At 41.8% G+C, this 20,308-nt stretch overlaps 1 protein-coding gene across 5 annotated transcripts in view; it reads right to left on the bottom strand.

The window, feature by feature from the left end:
* SHLD1 (shieldin complex subunit 1) overlaps window positions 1–18,269 on the bottom strand; it is a 107,784-nt gene extending 89,515 nt beyond the window's left edge. For 2 of the 5 annotated variants that reach the window (XR_011248193.1, XM_069548032.1), the window contains exons 1-2: window positions 18,106–18,269; window positions 6,682–6,863 (exon numbers count right to left, since the gene is read on the bottom strand). Coding sequence is in view for 4 of the 5 variants with exons in the window: in XM_069548032.1 (XP_069404133.1) it covers window positions 6,682–6,859 (178 nt within the window). In the remaining variant the exon portion in view is untranslated. Of the gene's footprint in view, window positions 1–5,190; window positions 6,590–6,681; window positions 6,864–7,345; window positions 7,557–17,650; window positions 17,898–18,105 lie in introns of those variants that run through there. The other 3 variants (XM_069548034.1, XM_069548031.1, XM_069548033.1) reach the window with 3 other exon arrangements.
* Between the last annotated feature and the right edge of the window lie 2,039 nt (window positions 18,270–20,308).

The raw sequence follows: 20,308 nt of genomic DNA, 5'->3' as shown, positions 1-20,308 counted from the left end.
GGCTATGGAAAAGAATAAAGCCATAAAGGGAAGAATAAAGAATAAAGGGAAGGATGTAATGAGGAAGCATTGGCAGGAGAGAGGCAAGGATGGACCTCTCTGAAGGGTGAGCTTGGAGGGCGGCAGCCCAGGCCGGTGTGGAGGTGGGTAGGGTGGTATAAGGTAAGGTCAGAGAGGCCAGGCCCAGGACCCAGGGGCATGGCTCCAGGTAAGTCTTGGTTGTTGTTGTTGTAGTGGTTTTAGTCACTAGACCCCATGGACTGTAGCCTGCCAGGCTCCTCCATCCATGGGATTCTCCAGGCAAGAATACTGGAGTGGGTTGCCATTCCCTTCTCCAGGGGATCTTCCCAACCCAGGGATCAAACCCAGCTCTCCTGCACTGCAGGCAGATGCTCAGAGAGTACTCTGAGCTACCAGGGAAGGAGGTCATGTCCAACTCTTTTGCAACCCCATGGACTGTCCCATTAATTGTAGCCACCAGGCTCCCTGGTGGCTTAGACGGTACAGCATCTGCCTACAGTGTGGGAGACCGGGTTCAATCCCTGTGTCGGGAAGATCCCCTGGAGAAGGAAATGGCAACCCACTCCAGTATCCTTGCCTGGAAAATCTCATGGACAGAGAAGCCTGGTGGGCTGCAGTCCACGGGGTTTCAAAGAGTTGCACACGACTGAGCGACTAACACTTACTTACTTAGGCTCCTCTGTCCATGATATTTCCCAGGCAAGAAAACTGGAGTGGGTTGCTGTTTCCTTCTCCAGGGGATCTTCCTGACCCAGGGACAGAACCCATGGGACAGAACCCATGTCTCACAGGGACTGTCTACCATTGAGTCACCTGGGAAGCCCAAGTCCTGTTAAGTTTGGATTAAGTTCTGAGTCAGATCAGAAGCTACCAAGGGACTAACATAATATGACTTATATTTTAAAAGGGTCTTTGGTGTGTTAAGAAGAAACTGTAGGAGGATAGATTACATGTGGGAAAAGCTAGTTAGGAGATTTAACAATAACCCAGAAGACAGATGGCAGTAGCAGGGACCGACGTGTAGCAGTGGAGATGACATAGTCTAGATTTACGCTGTGGCGAATTGACAGGATTTGCTGATGGACTGGATATGAGATTAAAGAGAAAGAAAAAAGTTGAGGATGACTCCTAGGATTCTGCCTAAGTGAGCAAAAGGATGGAAGGACTTTTTTGAGGTAAGAGAGTCTCAAAGAACAGGTACGTATATGTATACATACAGGGGTAAAGGAATCAGGAATTTGGTTTAGGGTATGTATTGTGGCTCAGCAGGTAAAGAATCCGCCTGCAATGCAGGAGACCTGGGTTCAATCCTAGGGTTGGGAAGATCCCATGGAGAAAGGAAAGCCTGGAGAATTCCATGGACTGTATAGTCCAAGGGGTCGCAAAGAGTTAGACACGACTGAGCAACTTTCACTTCATTTCATGTCAAATTTGGAAACTCTAATAGAAATCTAAGCGATGACTAAAGAGAAATTCTTTTACCCAAAGCTCTGTTGCCTCATCTCCAGTACTGCTTGTTTACAATTTCCCCCCATCTCCCTCCTGTTCATTTCTCCATTCCGAACGTCTTAAACCACATCCTGCCTCTCTAGCCATGTTGAAACACCTGTTTGTTTGTTTTTTTTCTTTTTTTAAAGAATCACCGTGAGTGTGCTTATTGGCTGGTGACATTTAAGTACATAGTTAGTCTAAATGCCAAGTCAGAGATCCAAGCTGGAGAGAGAAATCTGGGACTCAGCAGAGCACTGAGGGCATTTAAGGCCCTGACACTGGATAAAATCACTCAGGAAGTGTGTGATGACAGAGTAAAGAGCTGACGACTCAGCCCCAGGCTCTCCAACACTAAAGGGCTGGAGAGGAAGGAATCAGGCTAAAGAGACTAAAAATAAATAGACAAGTAAGAAGATGCTGCTTCCCTGAAAGCCCAATGAAGAAAGAATTCAAGAAGGAAAAAAGTCAATGCTGCTGACAGATCAAGGAGGAGAAGGCTTAGGAACTTCTCTGGTGATGCAGTGACTAAGAATCCATACTCCCAACGCAAGTAGTATGGGTTTGATCCCTGGTCAGGGAACTAGATCCCACATGCTGCAACTAATGGTCCCATGTGCCAGCCACTAAGACCTGGTGCAGCCAAATAAATAAATATTTAAAGAAAAGAATAAGAAGAAGGCTTTTGATCTAACAATGACCTTGACAAGAGCTATTTCCATGGAGTGATGGAGCTAGAAGCCAGGGTGGAGGGTTTTAGGAGAAACAAGGAAAAGAGGAACTGGAAATAGCAAGTGTAGATGACTCTCTTGAGGGTTTTTCTGTAGCAGAGAACAGAGGAATGAGACTATCAGTAGAGGAGGATTTGGGGTCTAGGGTGGGTATTTTGTGAAGATGGGAGCTATTAAAACATGTCTGTACAATCATGAGAATGACCAGTAGAGAAGAAACCCCTGATGCAGGAGATTACCAGAAGTGCCAACGCTGAGCAGACAGAAGGAGACAGGAAGAGAAGACTAGACAGGGACGGGTCTCCCACAGAAACAAGAGGGAAGAGGGAAGGAAGCTGATGGGTGTGGGGTGGGAGGGTGTGCTCATTCTCTTCTGAGAGCTTCTGTTTTCTTGATGAAATAGGAAACCAAGAGCAGCTGCAAGAAAGGTTGAAGGAGGTAATGGGGATTTGCAAAGAGAGGAGAAAATACTACACAGTGACCCAGGAGGGTGAACATGTTGGGGAAAAACTGTGTGATGGATGGGCAACAAGGAGGCTCCACTTGAGATGGGAGGCTGTGAATTCAAATGGAACTTGTCATGAAGATGTAGAGAAAAGGGAACACTTGTATGTTGTTGACAAGAATGTAAATTGGTGCAGCCACTAATGCGTGGAGTTTAGCCACTCCACACTAAAACAGTATGGAGTTTTCTTAAAAACCTAAAGCAACTGTCATATGACCGAAAAATTCCACTCCTGGGTATACATCTGAAGAAACCAAAATCAGTAATTCAAGAAGATATATGTATGCCAATATTCACAGCAGCACTACTTATAGTTGCTAAGATATGGAAGCAACTTAAGAGTCCATCAACAGATGAATGAAAAAAGAAGATGGAGTATGTATATACCATGGAATACTACTCAGCCATAAACAAGGGCAAAATTTTGCCATTTGCAACAACATGCATGGACTTGGGGAGTATCAGGCTAAGTTAAATGTCAGACCACTGATACACATAGCATTTAAAAAACAAAACAAACTAGTAAGTATAACAAAAAAGAAACAGACACACAGATATAGAGAACAAACTAGTGGTTACTAGTGGGGAGAAGAAGAGGAGGAGGGGTAAGATGCAAAGAGGATTAAGTGGTACAAGTTATTATGCAAAAAATAAATACACTATAAGGATATACCATATAATGGGGAATATCACCAATATCTTATAACAGCTGTAAATGGAGTATAACCTTTAAAAATTTTGAATCACTATGTTGTATACTTGTAACTTATATAATATTGAATGTCAACTATACTTCAAATTATAAAAAAAAAAAAAGGAGTCTCATCACTGTGGTGGTGTGTTAAGAGGCCAGGAGCTAAATACATGAAGAGCTGGGTTTCCAAAGTCCACCATATGCCAGGCATTATGCCTCATACACTTTGACTTTCCTTATGGCTGCCCCATGAGAAGGTAGGCATTACTATCTCCATTTTACAAATGAGGGAACCTACACAGAGAGGCCAAACGATGTACCCAAACCACAGAAAAAAGCAGAACCAGAATTCAAACCAGGCAGTCTAATACAGCACCACCACCACCCATGCTATGCAAAACAGCTGTCTCAGATTGGAGTACTCCTTTCCATTTTCAGACCTTTATAACGGCTTCCAAAATAACCTTTTTTGCATGAAATGTCTAGATTTTAAATCCAATATAAACCTTTCAATGGTCACCTCAATTCAAAGCAGTTAACAGTTGTTCTCTTTGGGATGAGAAGTAATGCAGAAGCAGCAGGATGGGAGGGAAAGAGGAAAGGTTAAATGAACTACAATTCTGAGCCTAGAAGAAAAAGGATAAGAAATAAGTTAGTCCTTGCTTAGAACTAAAGGAGGCTGACTGATCCCAATTACTATGTCCTAAAAATCAGAATAGATCTTCAATAAATGGTGTTGGGAAAACTGGACAGTTAAATGTAAAAGACTGAAATTAGAACACTTCCTAACACCATACACAAAGATAAACTCACGATGGATTAAAGACCTAAATGTAAGACCAGAAACTATAAAACTCTTAGAGGAAAACACAGGCAGAACACCCAATGACATAAATCAAAGCAAGATCCTGTATGACCCACATCCTAGAGTAACAGAAATAAAAACACAAGTAAACAAGTGGGACCTGATTAAACTTAAAAACTTTTGCACAGCCAAAGAAACTACAAGCAAGGTGAAAAGACAAGCCTCAGAATGGGAGAAAATAACAGCAAATGAAACAACTGACAAAGGATTAATTGCCAAAATATACAAGCAGCTCATACAACTCAATACCAGAAAAACAAGCAACCCAATCAAAAAGTGGGGAAAAGACCTAAACAGACATTTCTCCAAAGAAGACATACAGATGGCTAACACACACATGAAAAGATGCTCAACATCACTCACTATTAGAGAAGTGCAAATCACAACTACAGTGAGATATCACCTCACACTGGTCAGAATGGCCCTCAACAAAAAGCCTACAAACAACAAATGCTGGAGAAGGTGTGGAGAAAAGGGAACGTTCTTGCACTGTTGATGGGAATGTAAACTTATACAGCCACTATGGAAGACGTATGGAGATTCCTTAAAAAACTAGGAATAAAACCACCATAGGACCCAGCAATCCCACTCCTAGGCGTATACCCTGAGGAAACCAAAACTGAAAGACACATGTATCCCATTGTTCACTGCAGCACTATTTACAATAGCTATAACATGGAAGCAACTGAGATGTCCATCAACAAATGAATGGATAAAGAGGTTGTGGTACATATACACAATAGAATATTACTCAGCCATAAAAAGGAATGCATTTGAGTCGATTCTAATGAGGTGGATAAACCTAGAACCTATTATACAGAGTGAAGTGAGTCAGAAAGATAAAGATAAATACTGTATTCTAACACATATACACGGAATCTAGAAAAATGGTACTGAAGAATTTATTTACAGGGCAACAATGGAGAAACAGACAGAAAATAGACAAATGGACATGCGGAGAGGGGAGGAGAGGATGAGATGAATGGAAAGAGGAACATGGAAAGTTACATTACCATATGTAAAACAGATAGCCAACAGGAATTTGCTGTATGGCTCAGGAAACTCAAACAGGGGCTCTGTATCAACCTAGAGGGGTGGGATAGGGAGCGAGCTTCAAAAGGGAGAGGATATATGTATACCTATGGCTGATTCACGTTGAGGTTTGACAGAAAACTGCAAAATTCTGTAAAGCAATTATCCTTCAATAAAAAATAAATTAATTTTAAACAATCAGAACAGAACCATAAAGGAGTTTAAAAGTATTTTTTTCCCCACAGAATTCTTAAAGACAATGACAGGCACACATCTTACTTGCTGGCAACGCGGATGATGTTGCCAGATGATGAACTCATCATCTTTACGGCCAACATTTTCTTAGTGCCTGAGTGCTCTTTAAAAATACATATTTGGAAATAAATACATTTTCCACATTAGAAAAAAATACTATTTGGGTTCCTTAAAATTAAAAACAACAGTAATAATAGCACCAGAATAACAGCAACTATCTATGTATGGCAAACACTATGATGGGTCCCTTATTCTGTTTCCTGAGTTAAACCTACTCCACGAGGCAAGCATTCTGCTTCCCATTCTGTAGACAATTCTAGAGCTCAGAGGGGTTAAGAAATATGACCCAAGTCACATAACCAGTAAGTGGCAGAACTCTGAATCTGCGAACATCTGGGCCTGGATTAGGCAATAAACAGGGAGGAGACAGGCTTACAACCAGAAATAGTCACTAACTAGGTCAAAGAACTGTCACTAAACTTAAATAATAGACTTTTAAGCAATTCAGTCAGGGAAACTTACAAAAGGGTTGTTGCCTAAATTCAGAGTATGCTTCATAAGAGGAACACTAAAGTCTCCATGACACACAACAAGCCCATATGGCTATTTTCTGAAGTGTTTTTCTATTTATTTATTTTAATTGGAGGCCAATTACTTTACAATATTGTCATTGTTTTTGCCATACATTGACATGAATCACCCATGGGTGTACATGTGTTCCCCATCTTGAACACCCCTCCCACTTCCCTCTTTCTGAAATTTTAAAAGAACAAAACAAAACAAAAAGACAATTCCACTCTCTCCCTATTGAACCAAGTGTTCCCTGCCTCTAAATGGATTTGGAGGGAGATCAGAAAGAGACTCAGACAAAAGGGCCTCCAGGAAACCACTCCTTGCCCTGGTTTCACCAGGGAGGCTGTCCTTTGAAGTCTCTCCCAACAGTTTCACTTAGATGTTTTTCTCTCCAAAACGAGGAATGATTCCTCAGAGATCCACCGCTGGAAGGCAGAGAAACAAACTATCACATACGTGTATGTCAGGAGTTTTTTGTTTGTTTAATATTAGTTCTGCTTTAAACTTTGCTTCTTACCTGGATCCACATCAGAAGAGCAAGGAATAGAACAAGCTTCCTCAGAACTAAAAGCCTCACTGTTGGTCTCCTGGCTGGGTCTCTGCAACACATAATCCCTTATGTCGTAAGCTGATGGCAGGTCTAAAGCATTGCTCTCCTCTGTCTGGCTACCTGGAGTGGTCTCTTGGGTTGCCATAGTCCTGCATGAAAAAAATGAGACAATTCAATATAGAAGGCATTGCATGGGAGAAGCCTCCATTACAGCCATGGCTTAAAGCAACTTAAAGGCCAAACACCAGTAGAATCAGAATAATTTACTTTCCTGTTATTAATGGTTTTCTTTGTCTTCATATTAGATCCAGTATTTTTTCACTATGTCTCTCCATTATGAGAAATAAATAATTACCAGTACAGAAAGAAACCATAAATAATTTCAGCTGGAAAATGAACTGCATGTCTGATAAGGATGAAATACTGTGCACCAGTACAATCCAAGGACTGAATAAATGTTTAACAATATGGGAAACTGTCCATATATACTAAATGGAAAAAGATTTAAAAACTACAGGTAGGGTTTCATCCAGATTTTATAAAATATCATGTGTGAGATGTGTGTGTATGAAATATACAGACCTATAGCTAGAAAGGGCTTTCCAAGTGGCACTAATGGTAAAGAACCCACCTTCCAAAGCAGGAGACGTAAGAGACTAGAGTTCAACCCCCGGGATGGGAAGATCCCCTGGAGGAGGGCATCGCAACCCACTCCAGTATTCTCGCCTGGAGAATCTCCATGGACAGAGGAGCCTGGAGGGCTACAGTCCATAGGACTGCAAAGAAGAGGACACGACTGAAGTAACTTAGCATGCATGTACACACCCACATGGCTAGAAAAAACAAGTCTGGAAGGGTATGAAAAGTAAAAGTGAAAGTGTTAGTGGCTCAGTCACGTCCAACTCTTTGTGACCCCATGGACTGCAGCCTGCCAGGCTCCTCAGTCCATGGAATTCTCCAGTATACTCCATCTTAATTCCAGTGATAATTAATTCAGTGGTTTAATTCTTGGGTAGTGAGATTACAGGTGACTTGCATCTTCTTCTGTAACCTTCAGACAACTGTTAACGTGCCAGGCCTCGAGGATACAAAGGTGAATATGATAGATACTTCCTTTGAGTTGCTTACGTTGGGATGATCCAAACACAGAGACAGACAATGCTAACACCATGTTAAGGTGGAGAGACACCCAGAGAAGGGCAGTAGGCCTTCTGAAGGAGACTGTCCCCAGGCATGGGGCAGGCCATGGCTGGCTCCCAGAGGAACTAGCTTGGCCCACTCCAAGTAGCAAGGGGTGTCAGAAGTGTGAAGTGAGAGTCAAGGACAGTCACATATTGGTTAACTGGGGAGGGACAAACCTCTGGTTGCAGATGGATGGCCATGGGACCTCTGCTCTTCCTTACCAGCTCTAGGAAGGACAGCAAGGCTTGGATTTGTCAACAACTTGGATACACACATCCTCTAGCTGAGCTCTGAAGACCTCAAAGGCGGATTACTGGGTCCAGCATTTGGACATTTCTTGTTAAAAACTAGGTGTCCCTTACCCCACCTGGTTAATGTCTACCTGAGGAACTTTGAGTATGATAGATACTTCCTTTGAGTTGCTTACGTTTGGATGATCCAAACACAGAGACAGATAATGCTAACACATGATAAGGTGGAGAGACACCCAGAGAGGGGTAGAGCCTTTGGAAGGCTCTTTGCCAGCCCTGCCCACCTCTCTGTAAAGTAATTATAGGCCTGGGGAGATCATGGACCCTCTGCTACTCTCTGCCTCATCAGCTGTCATCAGTAAACCTTACTAAGGTCAACATTATGCCTTGTGACTGCCGTGGGCCATCAAGCACCACGAAGAGAAGACACGTGGTCAGATCTGCAGATTTGGCAGCCGAACAGCAACGGATTTGCAGGGCCTAAGTAAGCCCAGCGGCAGGCAATTTCAGAAGCAACAGGAATTCAATCACCTGCTGTGGTCCCAGGGAGGAAGAGCATGTGAATGAGGGCAGGACACTAGCAACCAAGAGCAAAGGGCAGGTTAAGAACATATTTAGGAACAGGGATGAGGGTCAAACTTAATAACTAAATGGATAAAGGGGCTAAAGAGGAACCAGGAGTCAACAAGGAGTGACAGCTTCAGTGATGGGGCTATATTATCAATTGACTTAGAGCAGACAGGAGAAACACAGGCTTGGGAGGAGGCAGTATTCCAAATTATGGAATACTATCCAGCTGTTAAAATGACAGTCAGAACTTAAAAGATGTATGTCTGAATGACAGAAGCAATTTCAGAATAACATGAACAGTATACTAATATGGGAAGTTAACATTTATTGAGTGCTTATTGGAGGCCAGGCACTGTGCTAAGAGCTTCCTCCACAACAGTCCAGTGAGGCAGGCAATCTTATTACATATCACCCTCATTTACAGTCAGATAGTCAGTCCCCAAACACAGCAGAAGCAGAGTAAATCACAGCAGGATCCTCTATGATCCACCTCCCAGAATTCTGGAAATAAAAGCAAAAATAAACAAATGGGATCTAATTAAAATTAAAAGCTTCTGCACAACAAAGGAAAATATAAGCAAGGTGAAAAGACAGCCTTCGGAATGGGAGAAAATAATAGCAAATGAAGCAACTGACAAACAACTAATCTCAAAAATATACAAGCAACTTATGCAGCTCAATTCCAGAAAAATAAACGACCCAATCAAAAAATGGGCCAAAGAACTAAATAGACATTTCTCCAAAGAAGACATACGGATGGCTAACAAACACATGAAAAGATGCTCAACATCACTCATTATTAGAGAAATGCAAATCAAAACCACAATGAGGTACCACTTCACACCAGTCAGAATGGCTGTGATCCAAAAATCTGCAAGCAATAAATGCTGGAGAGGGTGTGGAGAAAAGGGAACCCTCCTACACTGCTGGTGGGAATGCAAACTAGTACAGCCACTATGGAGAACAGTGTGGAGATTCCTTAAAAAATTGCAAATAGAACTACCTTATGACCCAGCAATCCCACTGCTGGGCATACACACCGAGGAAACCAGAATTGAAAGAGACACATGTACCCCAATGTTCATCGCAGCACTGTTTATAATAGCCAGGACATGGAAACAACCTAGATGTCCATCAGCAGATGAATGGATAAGAAAGCTGTGGTACATATACACAATGGAGTATTACTCAGCCGTTAAAAACAATTCATTTGAATCAGTTCTGATGAGATGGATGAAACTGGAGCCGATTATACAGAGTGAAGTAAGCCAGAAAGAAAAACACCAATACAGTATACTAACACATATATATGGAATTTAGGAAGATGGCAATGACGACCCTGTATGCAAGACAGGGAAAGAAACACAGATGTGTATAACGGACTTTTGGACTCAGAGGGAGAGGGAGAGGGTGGGATGATTTGGGAGAATGACATTCTAACATGTATACTATCATGTGAATTGAATTGCCAGTCTGTGTCTGACGCGGGATGCAGCATGCTTGGGGCTGGTACATGGGGATGACCCAGAGAGATGTTATGGGGAGGGAGGTGGGAGGGGGGTTCATGTTTGGGAATGCATGTAAGAATTAAAGATTTTAAAATTTAAAAAATAAAAAACTAAAATAAAAAAAAATAAAAAAATTAAAAAATTAAAAAAAAACTACATGATAAAATTCAGTATTCATTCATGATTTATACATATATATCCCCTTATAAAAATTAGGAGCAAAAGAAACTTCTTGATAACAAAGAGTATCTACTTAAAAACCTACAGCAAATATATACTAAATAATGAAATAATAAAAAATAATCTCCCTAAAAAAAAAAAAAAAAAAACAAAGGCTCACTCTGTCAGCTGAGTGAAACATGAATCAGAGGAGAGTAAGCATGAAGCAGGGAACCCAGCTGGGAAGATCTGCAGAAATGTCCTAAGATATGCAGGGGCTCTGGGTTGGAGAGACAGATCTCACTCTTTAGCTGTCATCCTGGGCGGTCACTTAACCTCAGTTTCCTCATTGATAAAAATGGTTGTCATAAGAATTACACAAAATTTATGCACATAAAATACTTAGTATAGTCTCTGCACTCAATAATGGCTAGCTTCAAGAAGTAAAAATAGTAATAATTAAAAAACAAATCATAAGCTCCTCTCTTCCCAGACTATCACCAGCCCATTTGCCCCTCTATTTCCCATTCTGTAGCCATCTTGCTTCTTTCATTCTTTACCAGTATATTCTACGGTCTACAATCTTATTAATACCCTGATCTTCCCCACCCTGCCCATCCTGTCTTTTCCTCAACTATCTACCTACTGGACATGAGAGTCATCAAACGGGTGAGGGCAGACTGACTCACTCTAAGTATCTGAGTACCCACATATAATGGGGTGTTGGGGCAAATAATTCCTGAGATATTTATTTCATAATTTCCTCTCAGTCCCCTGCTTTTTAAAAATATTTACTTATTTGGATGCCCCAGGTTTTAGTTGCTGCATGTGGAATCTAGTTTCCTGACCAGTGATCAAACCCAGGCCCTTTGCATTGGTAGCACAGAACCTTAGCCACTGGACCAAAGGAAAGTCCCTCAACACTTCTATGTTTTCTGTGAGTGACTGAGTGAAGTCGCTCAGTCGCATCTGACTCTTTGCGACCCCATGGACTGTAGTCTATCAGGCTCCTCCATCCACAGGATTTTCCAGGCAATAGTACTGGAGTGGGTTGCCATTTCCTTCTCCAGGGTATCTTCCCAACCCAGGGACTGAACCCGGATCTCCCTCATTGTAGACACACACTTTACCATCTGAGCCACCAGGGAAGTCCTTATGTTTTTTCTACTCTTCTTCAATTGGACCTTCCCCATCACTCTCACAACTTTCTCTTCATTTCAATAGATCATCTTTCTTCCCAACTGACAAGGAAACAGAATCTAGCAGAGGAACTTCATCTCCATCAAAACATAATAAAGGCTCCCATATCTGTGCTCAGTCATGTCCAACTCTTTGCAACCCCATGGACTTGTAAAGCACTTCTGTTCATGGAATTTTTCCAGGCAAGAATACTAGAGCAGGTTGCCATTCCCTTCTCCAGGGAATCTTCCTGACCTAGGAATCGAACCTGGGTCTCCTAAATTGCAGACAGATTCTTTACCATCTGAGCCAATTGTGTGGCAAAGGCCAACCACTATACCTGGGCTTTAGATTCAACTCTCTGGACCTTTCCAGAAGCCTTAAGTGATGATAATCCCTTCTCTGACTTCTGTTTCACTGGATCTTCACTTACACTTTTTAAATTGCTCCCATTTTCAATAAAAACTGGTATGTAAAAGAATGTCCTTATTCTTTGGAATGGTACCCAAATATTTCAGCTTTAGAGAAACATGATGTCTGCAGCATATTCATTTATATTTTTGTTGTTGTTCAGTCGGTCAGACTTGTCTGACTCTTTGTGACCCCATGGACTGCAGCATGCCAGGCTTCCTTGTCCATCACCAACTCCTGGAGTTTGCTCCATGAGTTTGCAAACTCATATCCATTGAGTCCATAATGCCATCCAAACATCTCATCCTCTGTTGCCGTCTTCTCCTTCTGCCCTCAATCTCTCCCAGCATCAGAGTCTTTTCCAATGAATCAGCTCTTTGCATCAGGTGGCTGAAGTACTGGAGCTTCAGCTTTAGCATCGGTCCTTCCAATGAATATTCAGGGTTCCTTTTCCTTTAGGGTTGACTAGCTTGATCTCCTTGCTTGATCTCCTTTTCCTTTAGGGTTGACTGCTTGATCTCCCCCTATCCAAGGGACTCTCAAGAGCCTTAAAAATAGCTGAGAAAAGAAGAGAAAGTGAAAAGGCAAAGGATAAAAGATATACCCATCTGAATGCAGAGTTCCAAAGAATAGCAAGGAGAGATGAGAAAGCCTTCTTCAGTGAACAATGCAAAGAAATAGAGGAAAGCAACAGAATGGAAATCACTAGCGATCTCTTCAAGAAAATAAGAGATACCAAGGGAACATTTCATGCAAAGATGGGCAAAATAAAGGACAGAAATGGCAAGGACCTAACAGAAGCAGGAGGCATTTAGAAGAGGTGGCAAGAATACACAGAACTATACAAAATGATCTTAATGACCTGGATAACCACAATGGTGTGGTCACTAACCTAGAGCCAGATATCCTGGAGTGTGAAGTCAAGTGGGCCTTAAGAAGCATTAATATGAACAAAGTTAGTGGAAGTGATGGAATTCAAGCTGAGCTATTTAAAATCCTAAAAGATTATGTTGTTAAAGTGTTGTACTCAATATGCTAGCAAATTTGGAAAACACAGCAGTGACCACAGGACTGGAAAAGTCAGCTTTCATTCCAATCCCAAAGAAGAGCAATGCCAAAGAATGTTCAAACTACCCACAATTACATTCATTTTGCATGCTAGCAAGGTAATGCTCAAAATCCTTCAAGTAGGCTTCAACAATTTATGAACTGAAAACTTCCAGATATGTGTACATGTATAAGAGAGAGAATGATAAAGTAAATGGGGCAAGTGTAGACAATTGGTGAATCTGGAAAATGTTATTTGAGAGTTCCTTATACTAGTCTTGTAATTTTCTGAAAGGGTAAAATTATACCAATATGAAAAGCTGTCAAGAAAGTAAAGCAAAAAGAAAACCTTTGACACCTGCCTTCCTTACAGCCAATCTCCTCTCACTTCCACAGACTTCTCAGGAGTCTAGAATTGGCTCATTTCCTCATCTCCACCAACTCAATCTCTCCACCATAACTTCTAGAAACTCCTTCTTCTGACATTCTTTCTTTACTTTTCAGGAAGCCACTCATCGGACTGACATCCCATCTCTGCCTGCTCTGTGGTTCATCTTCCATCTCCAACTGGACTTCTTCAAGGATCAGTCCAAGGCTTTCTCTTCTTCTTTACTCCTCTGAAACATTAATTACCACTCAGAAATGTCTAGTCTAGTTCCCCAACCTCAGAATCGTTTCTTTCTGACAGGTTTTCCAACAAGCCCTGCTTCTTCCCACTGAACCTATCCTTCCTTCTTGTAGATAACTATTCTAAAAAGTGGAACACTTCCAAGTTTACTCTATGAGCCCAGTATTATCCTAACACCAAAACTAGACAAAGACATCACAAGAAAACTATAGACAAATATTATGAATACAGACAAAACTAGCAACATATAAAAAGGATTATACTCTGTGATCAAGCAGAACTTACCCCAGAAATGCAAAGTTACTTTAACATCTGTAAATCAATGTAATACACTATAATAGAATAAGGGACAAAAACCACAACAGACACACACACACACACACACACACAATAATTTGACAAAGTCAAATACCCACTCCCTATCAAAACACTCAACAAGCTAGGAATAGAAGGGAATGTCCTCAATCTGATAAAGAGCAATTTTTTTTTTTTTCTGGCCACTCCTTGCATCATGCACAACTTTCCCTAACCAGGGACCAAATCCATGCCCCCTAGCCACTGGACCACCAGGGAAGTCCTAAAGGGCATTTTTTTTTTTTTCTAAAGGGAATTTTTGAAAAACCTGTAGCTAGCATGGAACTTCATGGTGAAAGACTGAATGCTTTTGCATTAAGACTGGCAACAATATTAACTGCTTTCATAATTTCTATACAACATTGTACTGAAGGTTTTAGCTGCACAATTAGGCAAGAAAATGAAATAAAAATTTTCCAGATAGGACAGAGAAAAGTAAAACTATTTCTATTAGCAGAAGACATGATCTTATGTATAGAAAGTCCCAATGAATCCACTTAAAAAAAACTAGTAGAATAAACAAACAAGTTAATCGAGGTTGCAGGATACAAGATCAACACAGAAAAATCATTTGTATGTATATACACTAGCAGTAAACAATCTAAAAATGAAATTAGGTCTTCCCTAGTGGTCCAGTGGTTAAGAAGCTGTCTGTCAACACAGAGATACAGCTTTGACCCCTGGTCCAAGAAGATCCCACATGCCTCAGGGCAACTAAGTCTTTGCACCACAACTATTTACCCTGTGCTCTAGAGCCCATGTTCTACAACAAAAGAAGTCACCACAACGAGAGGCCCATGCGCTGCAACTGGAGACTAGCCCCAGCTCATCCCAACTAGAGAAAACCCAGGCGAGGCAACAAAGACCCAGCACAGCCAAAGATAAATGGAATAAACAAAAATAAATTGTAAAAAAGATAAACATGAAATAATAATATAATTTCATTTACAAACGCAGAAAAAGAATAAAATACTGTAGCTAAGTCAGTAAAGACTCTGCTTGCAATGCAGGAGACCTGAGTTCTATTCCTGGGTTGGGAAGAACCCCTGGAGAAGGAAATGGCAACCCACTCCAGTATTCTTGCCTGGAGAATCCCATGGATAGAGGAGCCTGGTGGGCTCCATGAGTCCATGAGATCTCAAGAGTTGGACACATCTTAGCAACTAAACCACCATACATTTAAAGAAAAATATGTAAGGCATGGACACTGAAAACTAAGTGAATGGAAAGACATCCTATGTTCATAGAATAGAACACTTACTATTTTAAAATGACAATATTGCCCAAACTGATGTATGGATCAATACAATTCTTACAAAATCTGTTGGCTTTTTTTTAAATTTGCAGATGCTGACAAAACTATTTTAAAAATTCATATGGAAATGCAAGGGGTCCATAAAGCCAAACAATCTTAAAAACAAAGAACATGAAGTTATAGTATCCATGCTTTTCGATTTCAAAACCAACTACAAACAAGCAAACCACCATCTACAAGCTTCAGTAATCAAGGCTGTAGGCTTGAAATAAGGACAGTCATAGAGGCCAATGTAATAAAACTGAGAGTTTTGATGTAAAATTTTATATTTATGGTCAACTGATTTTCTCCAGCATGCAAGACAATTCCACAGGACAAAAACAGTCTTTTCAACACTGAGACAACTGGATATCCATATACAAAAAAAGGTAAAATAGCTCAAGTACTTTGGAAAACAGTTTAGCAGTTCCTCAGTTGTTAGAGTTACACTTGGATCAGGCAACTCCATTCCTAGGTAACAATATATATATTCAAGAGAAATAGAAACATGTGTCTGCACAAACTGTACACAGATGTTCATGTGTGCATGCATGCTCAGTTGCTTAGTCATATTTGGCTCTTTTGAGACCCCATGGACCGTAGCCCACCAGGCTCCTCTTCTCATGGGACTTTCCAAGCAAGAATACTGGAATGAGTTGTTATTTCCTCCTCCAGGGGATCTTCCCTACCCAGGGAGCAAACCTGTGTCTCTTAAGTTGCCTGCATTGGCAGGCAATTTCTTTACCAACAAGCCACCTCAGAAGCCCCCACAGATGTTCATAGCAGCTTTATTTATAAGAGCTAAAAAGGGGAAACAATCCAGATATCCATCAACTGGTGAACGGATGAATAAAATGCAGGGGGCACTAGTGGTAAAATGCCTTATGACAGAAAAAAAGAGAGAAACTAAAGAGCCTCTTGATGAAGGTGAAAGAAGAGAGGGAAAAAGTTGGCTTAAAACTCAACATTTAAAAAAAGAAGGTCGTGGCATCTGGTCCCATCACTTCATGGCAAATAGATGGGGAAACAATAGAAACAGTGACAGACTTTATTTACTTGGGCTCCAAAATCACTGTAGAAGATGACTGCAGCCATGAAATTAAAATTTCATTCTTCCTTGAAAGAAAAGCTATGACAAACCTAGATAGCATATTAAAAAGTAGAGACATTAGTTTACCGACAAAGGTCTGTCTAGTCAAAGCTATGGTTTTTCTGGTAGTCATGTACGGATGTGAGAGTTGGACCATAAAGAAGGCTGAGCACCAAAGCATTGATGCTTTTGAACTGTGGTGTTGGAGAAGACTCTTGAGAGTTCCTTGGGCTGCAGAGAGATCAAACCAGTCAATCCTAAAGGAAATCAACCCTGACTATTCATTGGAAGGATTGATGCTGAAGCTGAAGCTCCAATACTTTGGCCACCTGATGCAAACAGCTAACTCATTAGAAAAGACCCTGATGCTGGGAAAGATTGAAGGCAAAAGAAGGGGAGAACAGAGGAGGAGATGGTTGGAAGGTATCACTGACTCAATGGATATGAGGTTGAGCAAACTCTGGGAGATGGCGAAGGTCAGGCAAGCCTGACGTCCTGTGGTTCACGGGGTCACAAAGGGTCAGATATGACTGAGCGACTGAAGGACAACAACTAGTGGTAAAGAACCTGCCTACCAACGCAGGAGATGTAAGAGATGCTGATTCAATCCCTGGGTGGGGAAGATCCCTGGAGAAGGTCATGGCAAACCACTCCAGTATACTTGCCTACAGAATCCCATTGATAGAGAAGCCTAGTGGGTTATGGGACATAGGATGGCACTGAAACAACTTAGCAAGAACACACGCATATGAATATAAGGAATATTTTTCTGCAGTAAAGGAATTAAGTTCCAATACATGTTAGCACAAGAACAAACTTTTAAAACATTATACTTGGTGAAAGAAGCTACTCAAGAAAGACCACACATTGTATGATGGCATTTATATCAAATATGCAAACAAATCTATAGAGACAAAAAATTAACTAGTAACTGCCTAGGACTCTAGGGCCCCAGGAGGCCCTTCTGAACAGAGAGTGACTGCTAACTGATGATAACAGGGTTTTTCTTAGAGGTGATGAAAATATTCTAAAATTAGACTGTGAGGATGGACGCACAATCCTGGGGGTATATGAAAAACCACTAAATTTTACACTTTAAATAAGCAAATTTTATAATACGTGAATTATAGTTTGGAAAAGTTATTTTAAAAAGAACCAAAGCTCATCTAGACACACTGAACGCAAATTCTGGGGCTTCCGCAAAGGGTTGGCTGCAGAGGCAGTGCTGGAGAAGGTAGTGGCACCCCACTGCAGTACTCTTGCCTGGAAAATCCCATGGACAGAGGAGCCTGGTATGCTGCAGTCCATGGGATCGCTAAGAGTTGGACACGACTGAGCGACTTCACTTTCACTCTTCACTTTCATGCACTGGAGAAGGAAATGGCAATCCACTTCTAGTGTTCTTGCCTGGAGAAACCCAGGGACGGGGGAGCCTGGTGGGCTGCTGTCTATGGGGTCGCACAGAGTCGGACATGACTGAAGCGACTTAGCAGCAGCAGCAGCAGAGGCCGTGCAAGGTGGGGGTAGGAGGGGTTTGGGAACTTGCCAGGGAAAGCGGCCATAACTTCCCAATTATGAAAGAACGGTTTCCTAATTGCCTAGAGAATCTCCGCGATGCGTCGCGGAGAGGCCCCTCCCCCCCCTTCTCAATCGAAAGCCTTCAAGAGTCCGCAGAGAAAATTGGCCCAGAAGAGTCGCCGGGTCCCAGTTGCACTCACCAACGGGCAGTGGCTGCAGTCTGGAACCGGAAACGGTTGCGCCACGTTTGTTATGGGAAAAGTGAGGTTTAAAAGGAAGTCACCAGAACCATCTTTACTTAGGGCAGGGAAGAAAGGGGAAAGGCATCTTGACTGAGGGCATTGGCCCTGTCGATGATGCGTTCCTGGAAGGAGTAGTTTGTTCAATTTCTAGAGGTTTATTGATCAATGTGCTTGAAAGTGAAAGTCGCTCAGTCGTGTCCGACTCTTTGCGACCCCATGGACTATACAGTCCGTGGAATTCTCCAGGCCAGAATACTGAGGTGGGTAGCTTTTCCCTTCTCTAGGGGATCCTCCCAACCCAGGGATCAAACCCGGTTTCCCGCATTGCAGGGGGATTGTTTACCAGCTGAGCTATAAGGGAAGCCGAAGAATACTGGAATGGGTAGCCTATCCCTTCTCCAGCGGATCTTCCCGACCCAGGAATCAAACTGAGGTCTTCTGCAATGCAGGCAAGTTTTTTTACCAAATGAGTTATCAGGGAAGCCTGGTGTGCTTGGTGGACAGGAAATGGCATAGGAAAAATGTTTTAAATTTTTTTAAATCTGAATGTCTATGTTTAAAAAAAAGTGGAGTGAAATTAATAAAAAGAATGTTAATATTTCAACATGTTGCGTTCAAGTAGCTCTACACAACTGCCAGAATTGCAGGATCGTGCCAAAGACAAATGAGAGTTATTGTTCCATTCCACTATCTCCTTGAAAGCATTCTGTGCACTCACAGCCTCCTATAGATGCCTACACTGGGATTTGTTGTTTAGTAGCAAAGTCGTGTCCAAATTTTGAGCCCCCATGGACTGTAGCTCACCAGGCTCCTTTGTCCATGGGATTTCCCAGGAAACAATACTGGAGTGGGTTGCCATTTCCTTCTCCAGGGGATCTTCCTGACCCAGGGATTGAACTCGAGTGGCAGGAGGGTTCTTTCCCACTGTATGTTGGGGTAGAACCCTGTAGTTTAGGAGTCCTATCCAACCAGTCCATTCTAAAGGAGATCAACCCAGGGATTTCTTTGGAAGGAATGATGCTAAAGCTGAAACTCCAGTACTTCGGCCACCTCATGCAAAGAGTTGACTCATTGGAGAAGACTTTGATGCTGGGAGGAATTGGGGGCAGGAGGAGAAGGGGACGACAGAGGATGAGATGGCTGGATGGCATCACGGACTCGATGGACGTGAGTCTGAGTGAAGTCCGGGAGTTGGTGATGGACAGGGAGGCCTGGCGTGCTGCGATTCTTGGGGTCGCAAAGAGTCGGACACGACTGAGCGACTGAACTGACTGAACTGAACTGACACTTGTGAAAAATTTAAATAACACCATCTAATCACTGTCAGATACCTTGCGCTTACCACAAGTAAGCTGGCTGATGACCTTTTGAAGGCAAATTTAAAGATACAATTAGAAGTAAAACTAATTGTGAACTTTCCTTCACATTCAGACAAATCTAACACAGCAACTGTAATTTTACTTTTACTTCCAGCTTTGTACTTTGATAATCAGTGTACAATTTTGATTTTCACATTTTTCTATGTAATATGGCTCATAAAAACCACTCTTCCAAAGTAGCATGATAGAGTGTGATTAAAGAAACCCTGGAATGCTCAAACCCCTTCCTGAATATGCATGTACCCTTAACTTAAAAATTCCTTAATTCCCCTCCTCTCCGTTTTAGAAATGATAAAGTCAAATATAATTGAATAAAATTAATCATCTGATGGTGCAACCGTTAAAAATGATTTTAAAAATGAAATTCTGGATCATGCACTGCATTGTCATTTTTCATGTCTCTGGTCTCCTTTAACCTCTGTTTCTCTGTACACAGATGTTTGTGCATCTCCTTTGTATTCTTGGCATTGAGTTTTGTGTGTGTTTTTTTTTTTTTTACCGCACTAGGTCTTCATCGCTGCATGTGGACTTTCTCTTGTTGGAGATCTAGTGGAGATCAGGAGCTGCTCTCTAGTTGCAATGTACAGGCTTCTCACTGCGGTGGCTTCTCTTGTTGCACAGCACAGGCTCTAAGCCTGCTGGCTCCAGTAGCTGCAGTTTGCTGGCTCTAGAGTGTAGGCTCAGTAGTTTTGGCCCAAGTGCTTAGTTGCTTCTGTGTGTGTGGAATCTTCCCAGACCAGAAATTGAACTGGTGTTCTCTACATTGCAAGGTGGACTCTTAA

This window comes from Ovis canadensis, chromosome 13, assembly GCF_042477335.2.
Source record: "Ovis canadensis isolate MfBH-ARS-UI-01 breed Bighorn chromosome 13, ARS-UI_OviCan_v2, whole genome shotgun sequence".
NCBI lineage: Eukaryota > Metazoa > Chordata > Mammalia > Artiodactyla > Bovidae > Ovis > Ovis canadensis.
The sequence above is the reverse complement of the archived record's forward strand: the minus strand, read 5'-3'. Positions and strand labels throughout refer to the sequence as shown.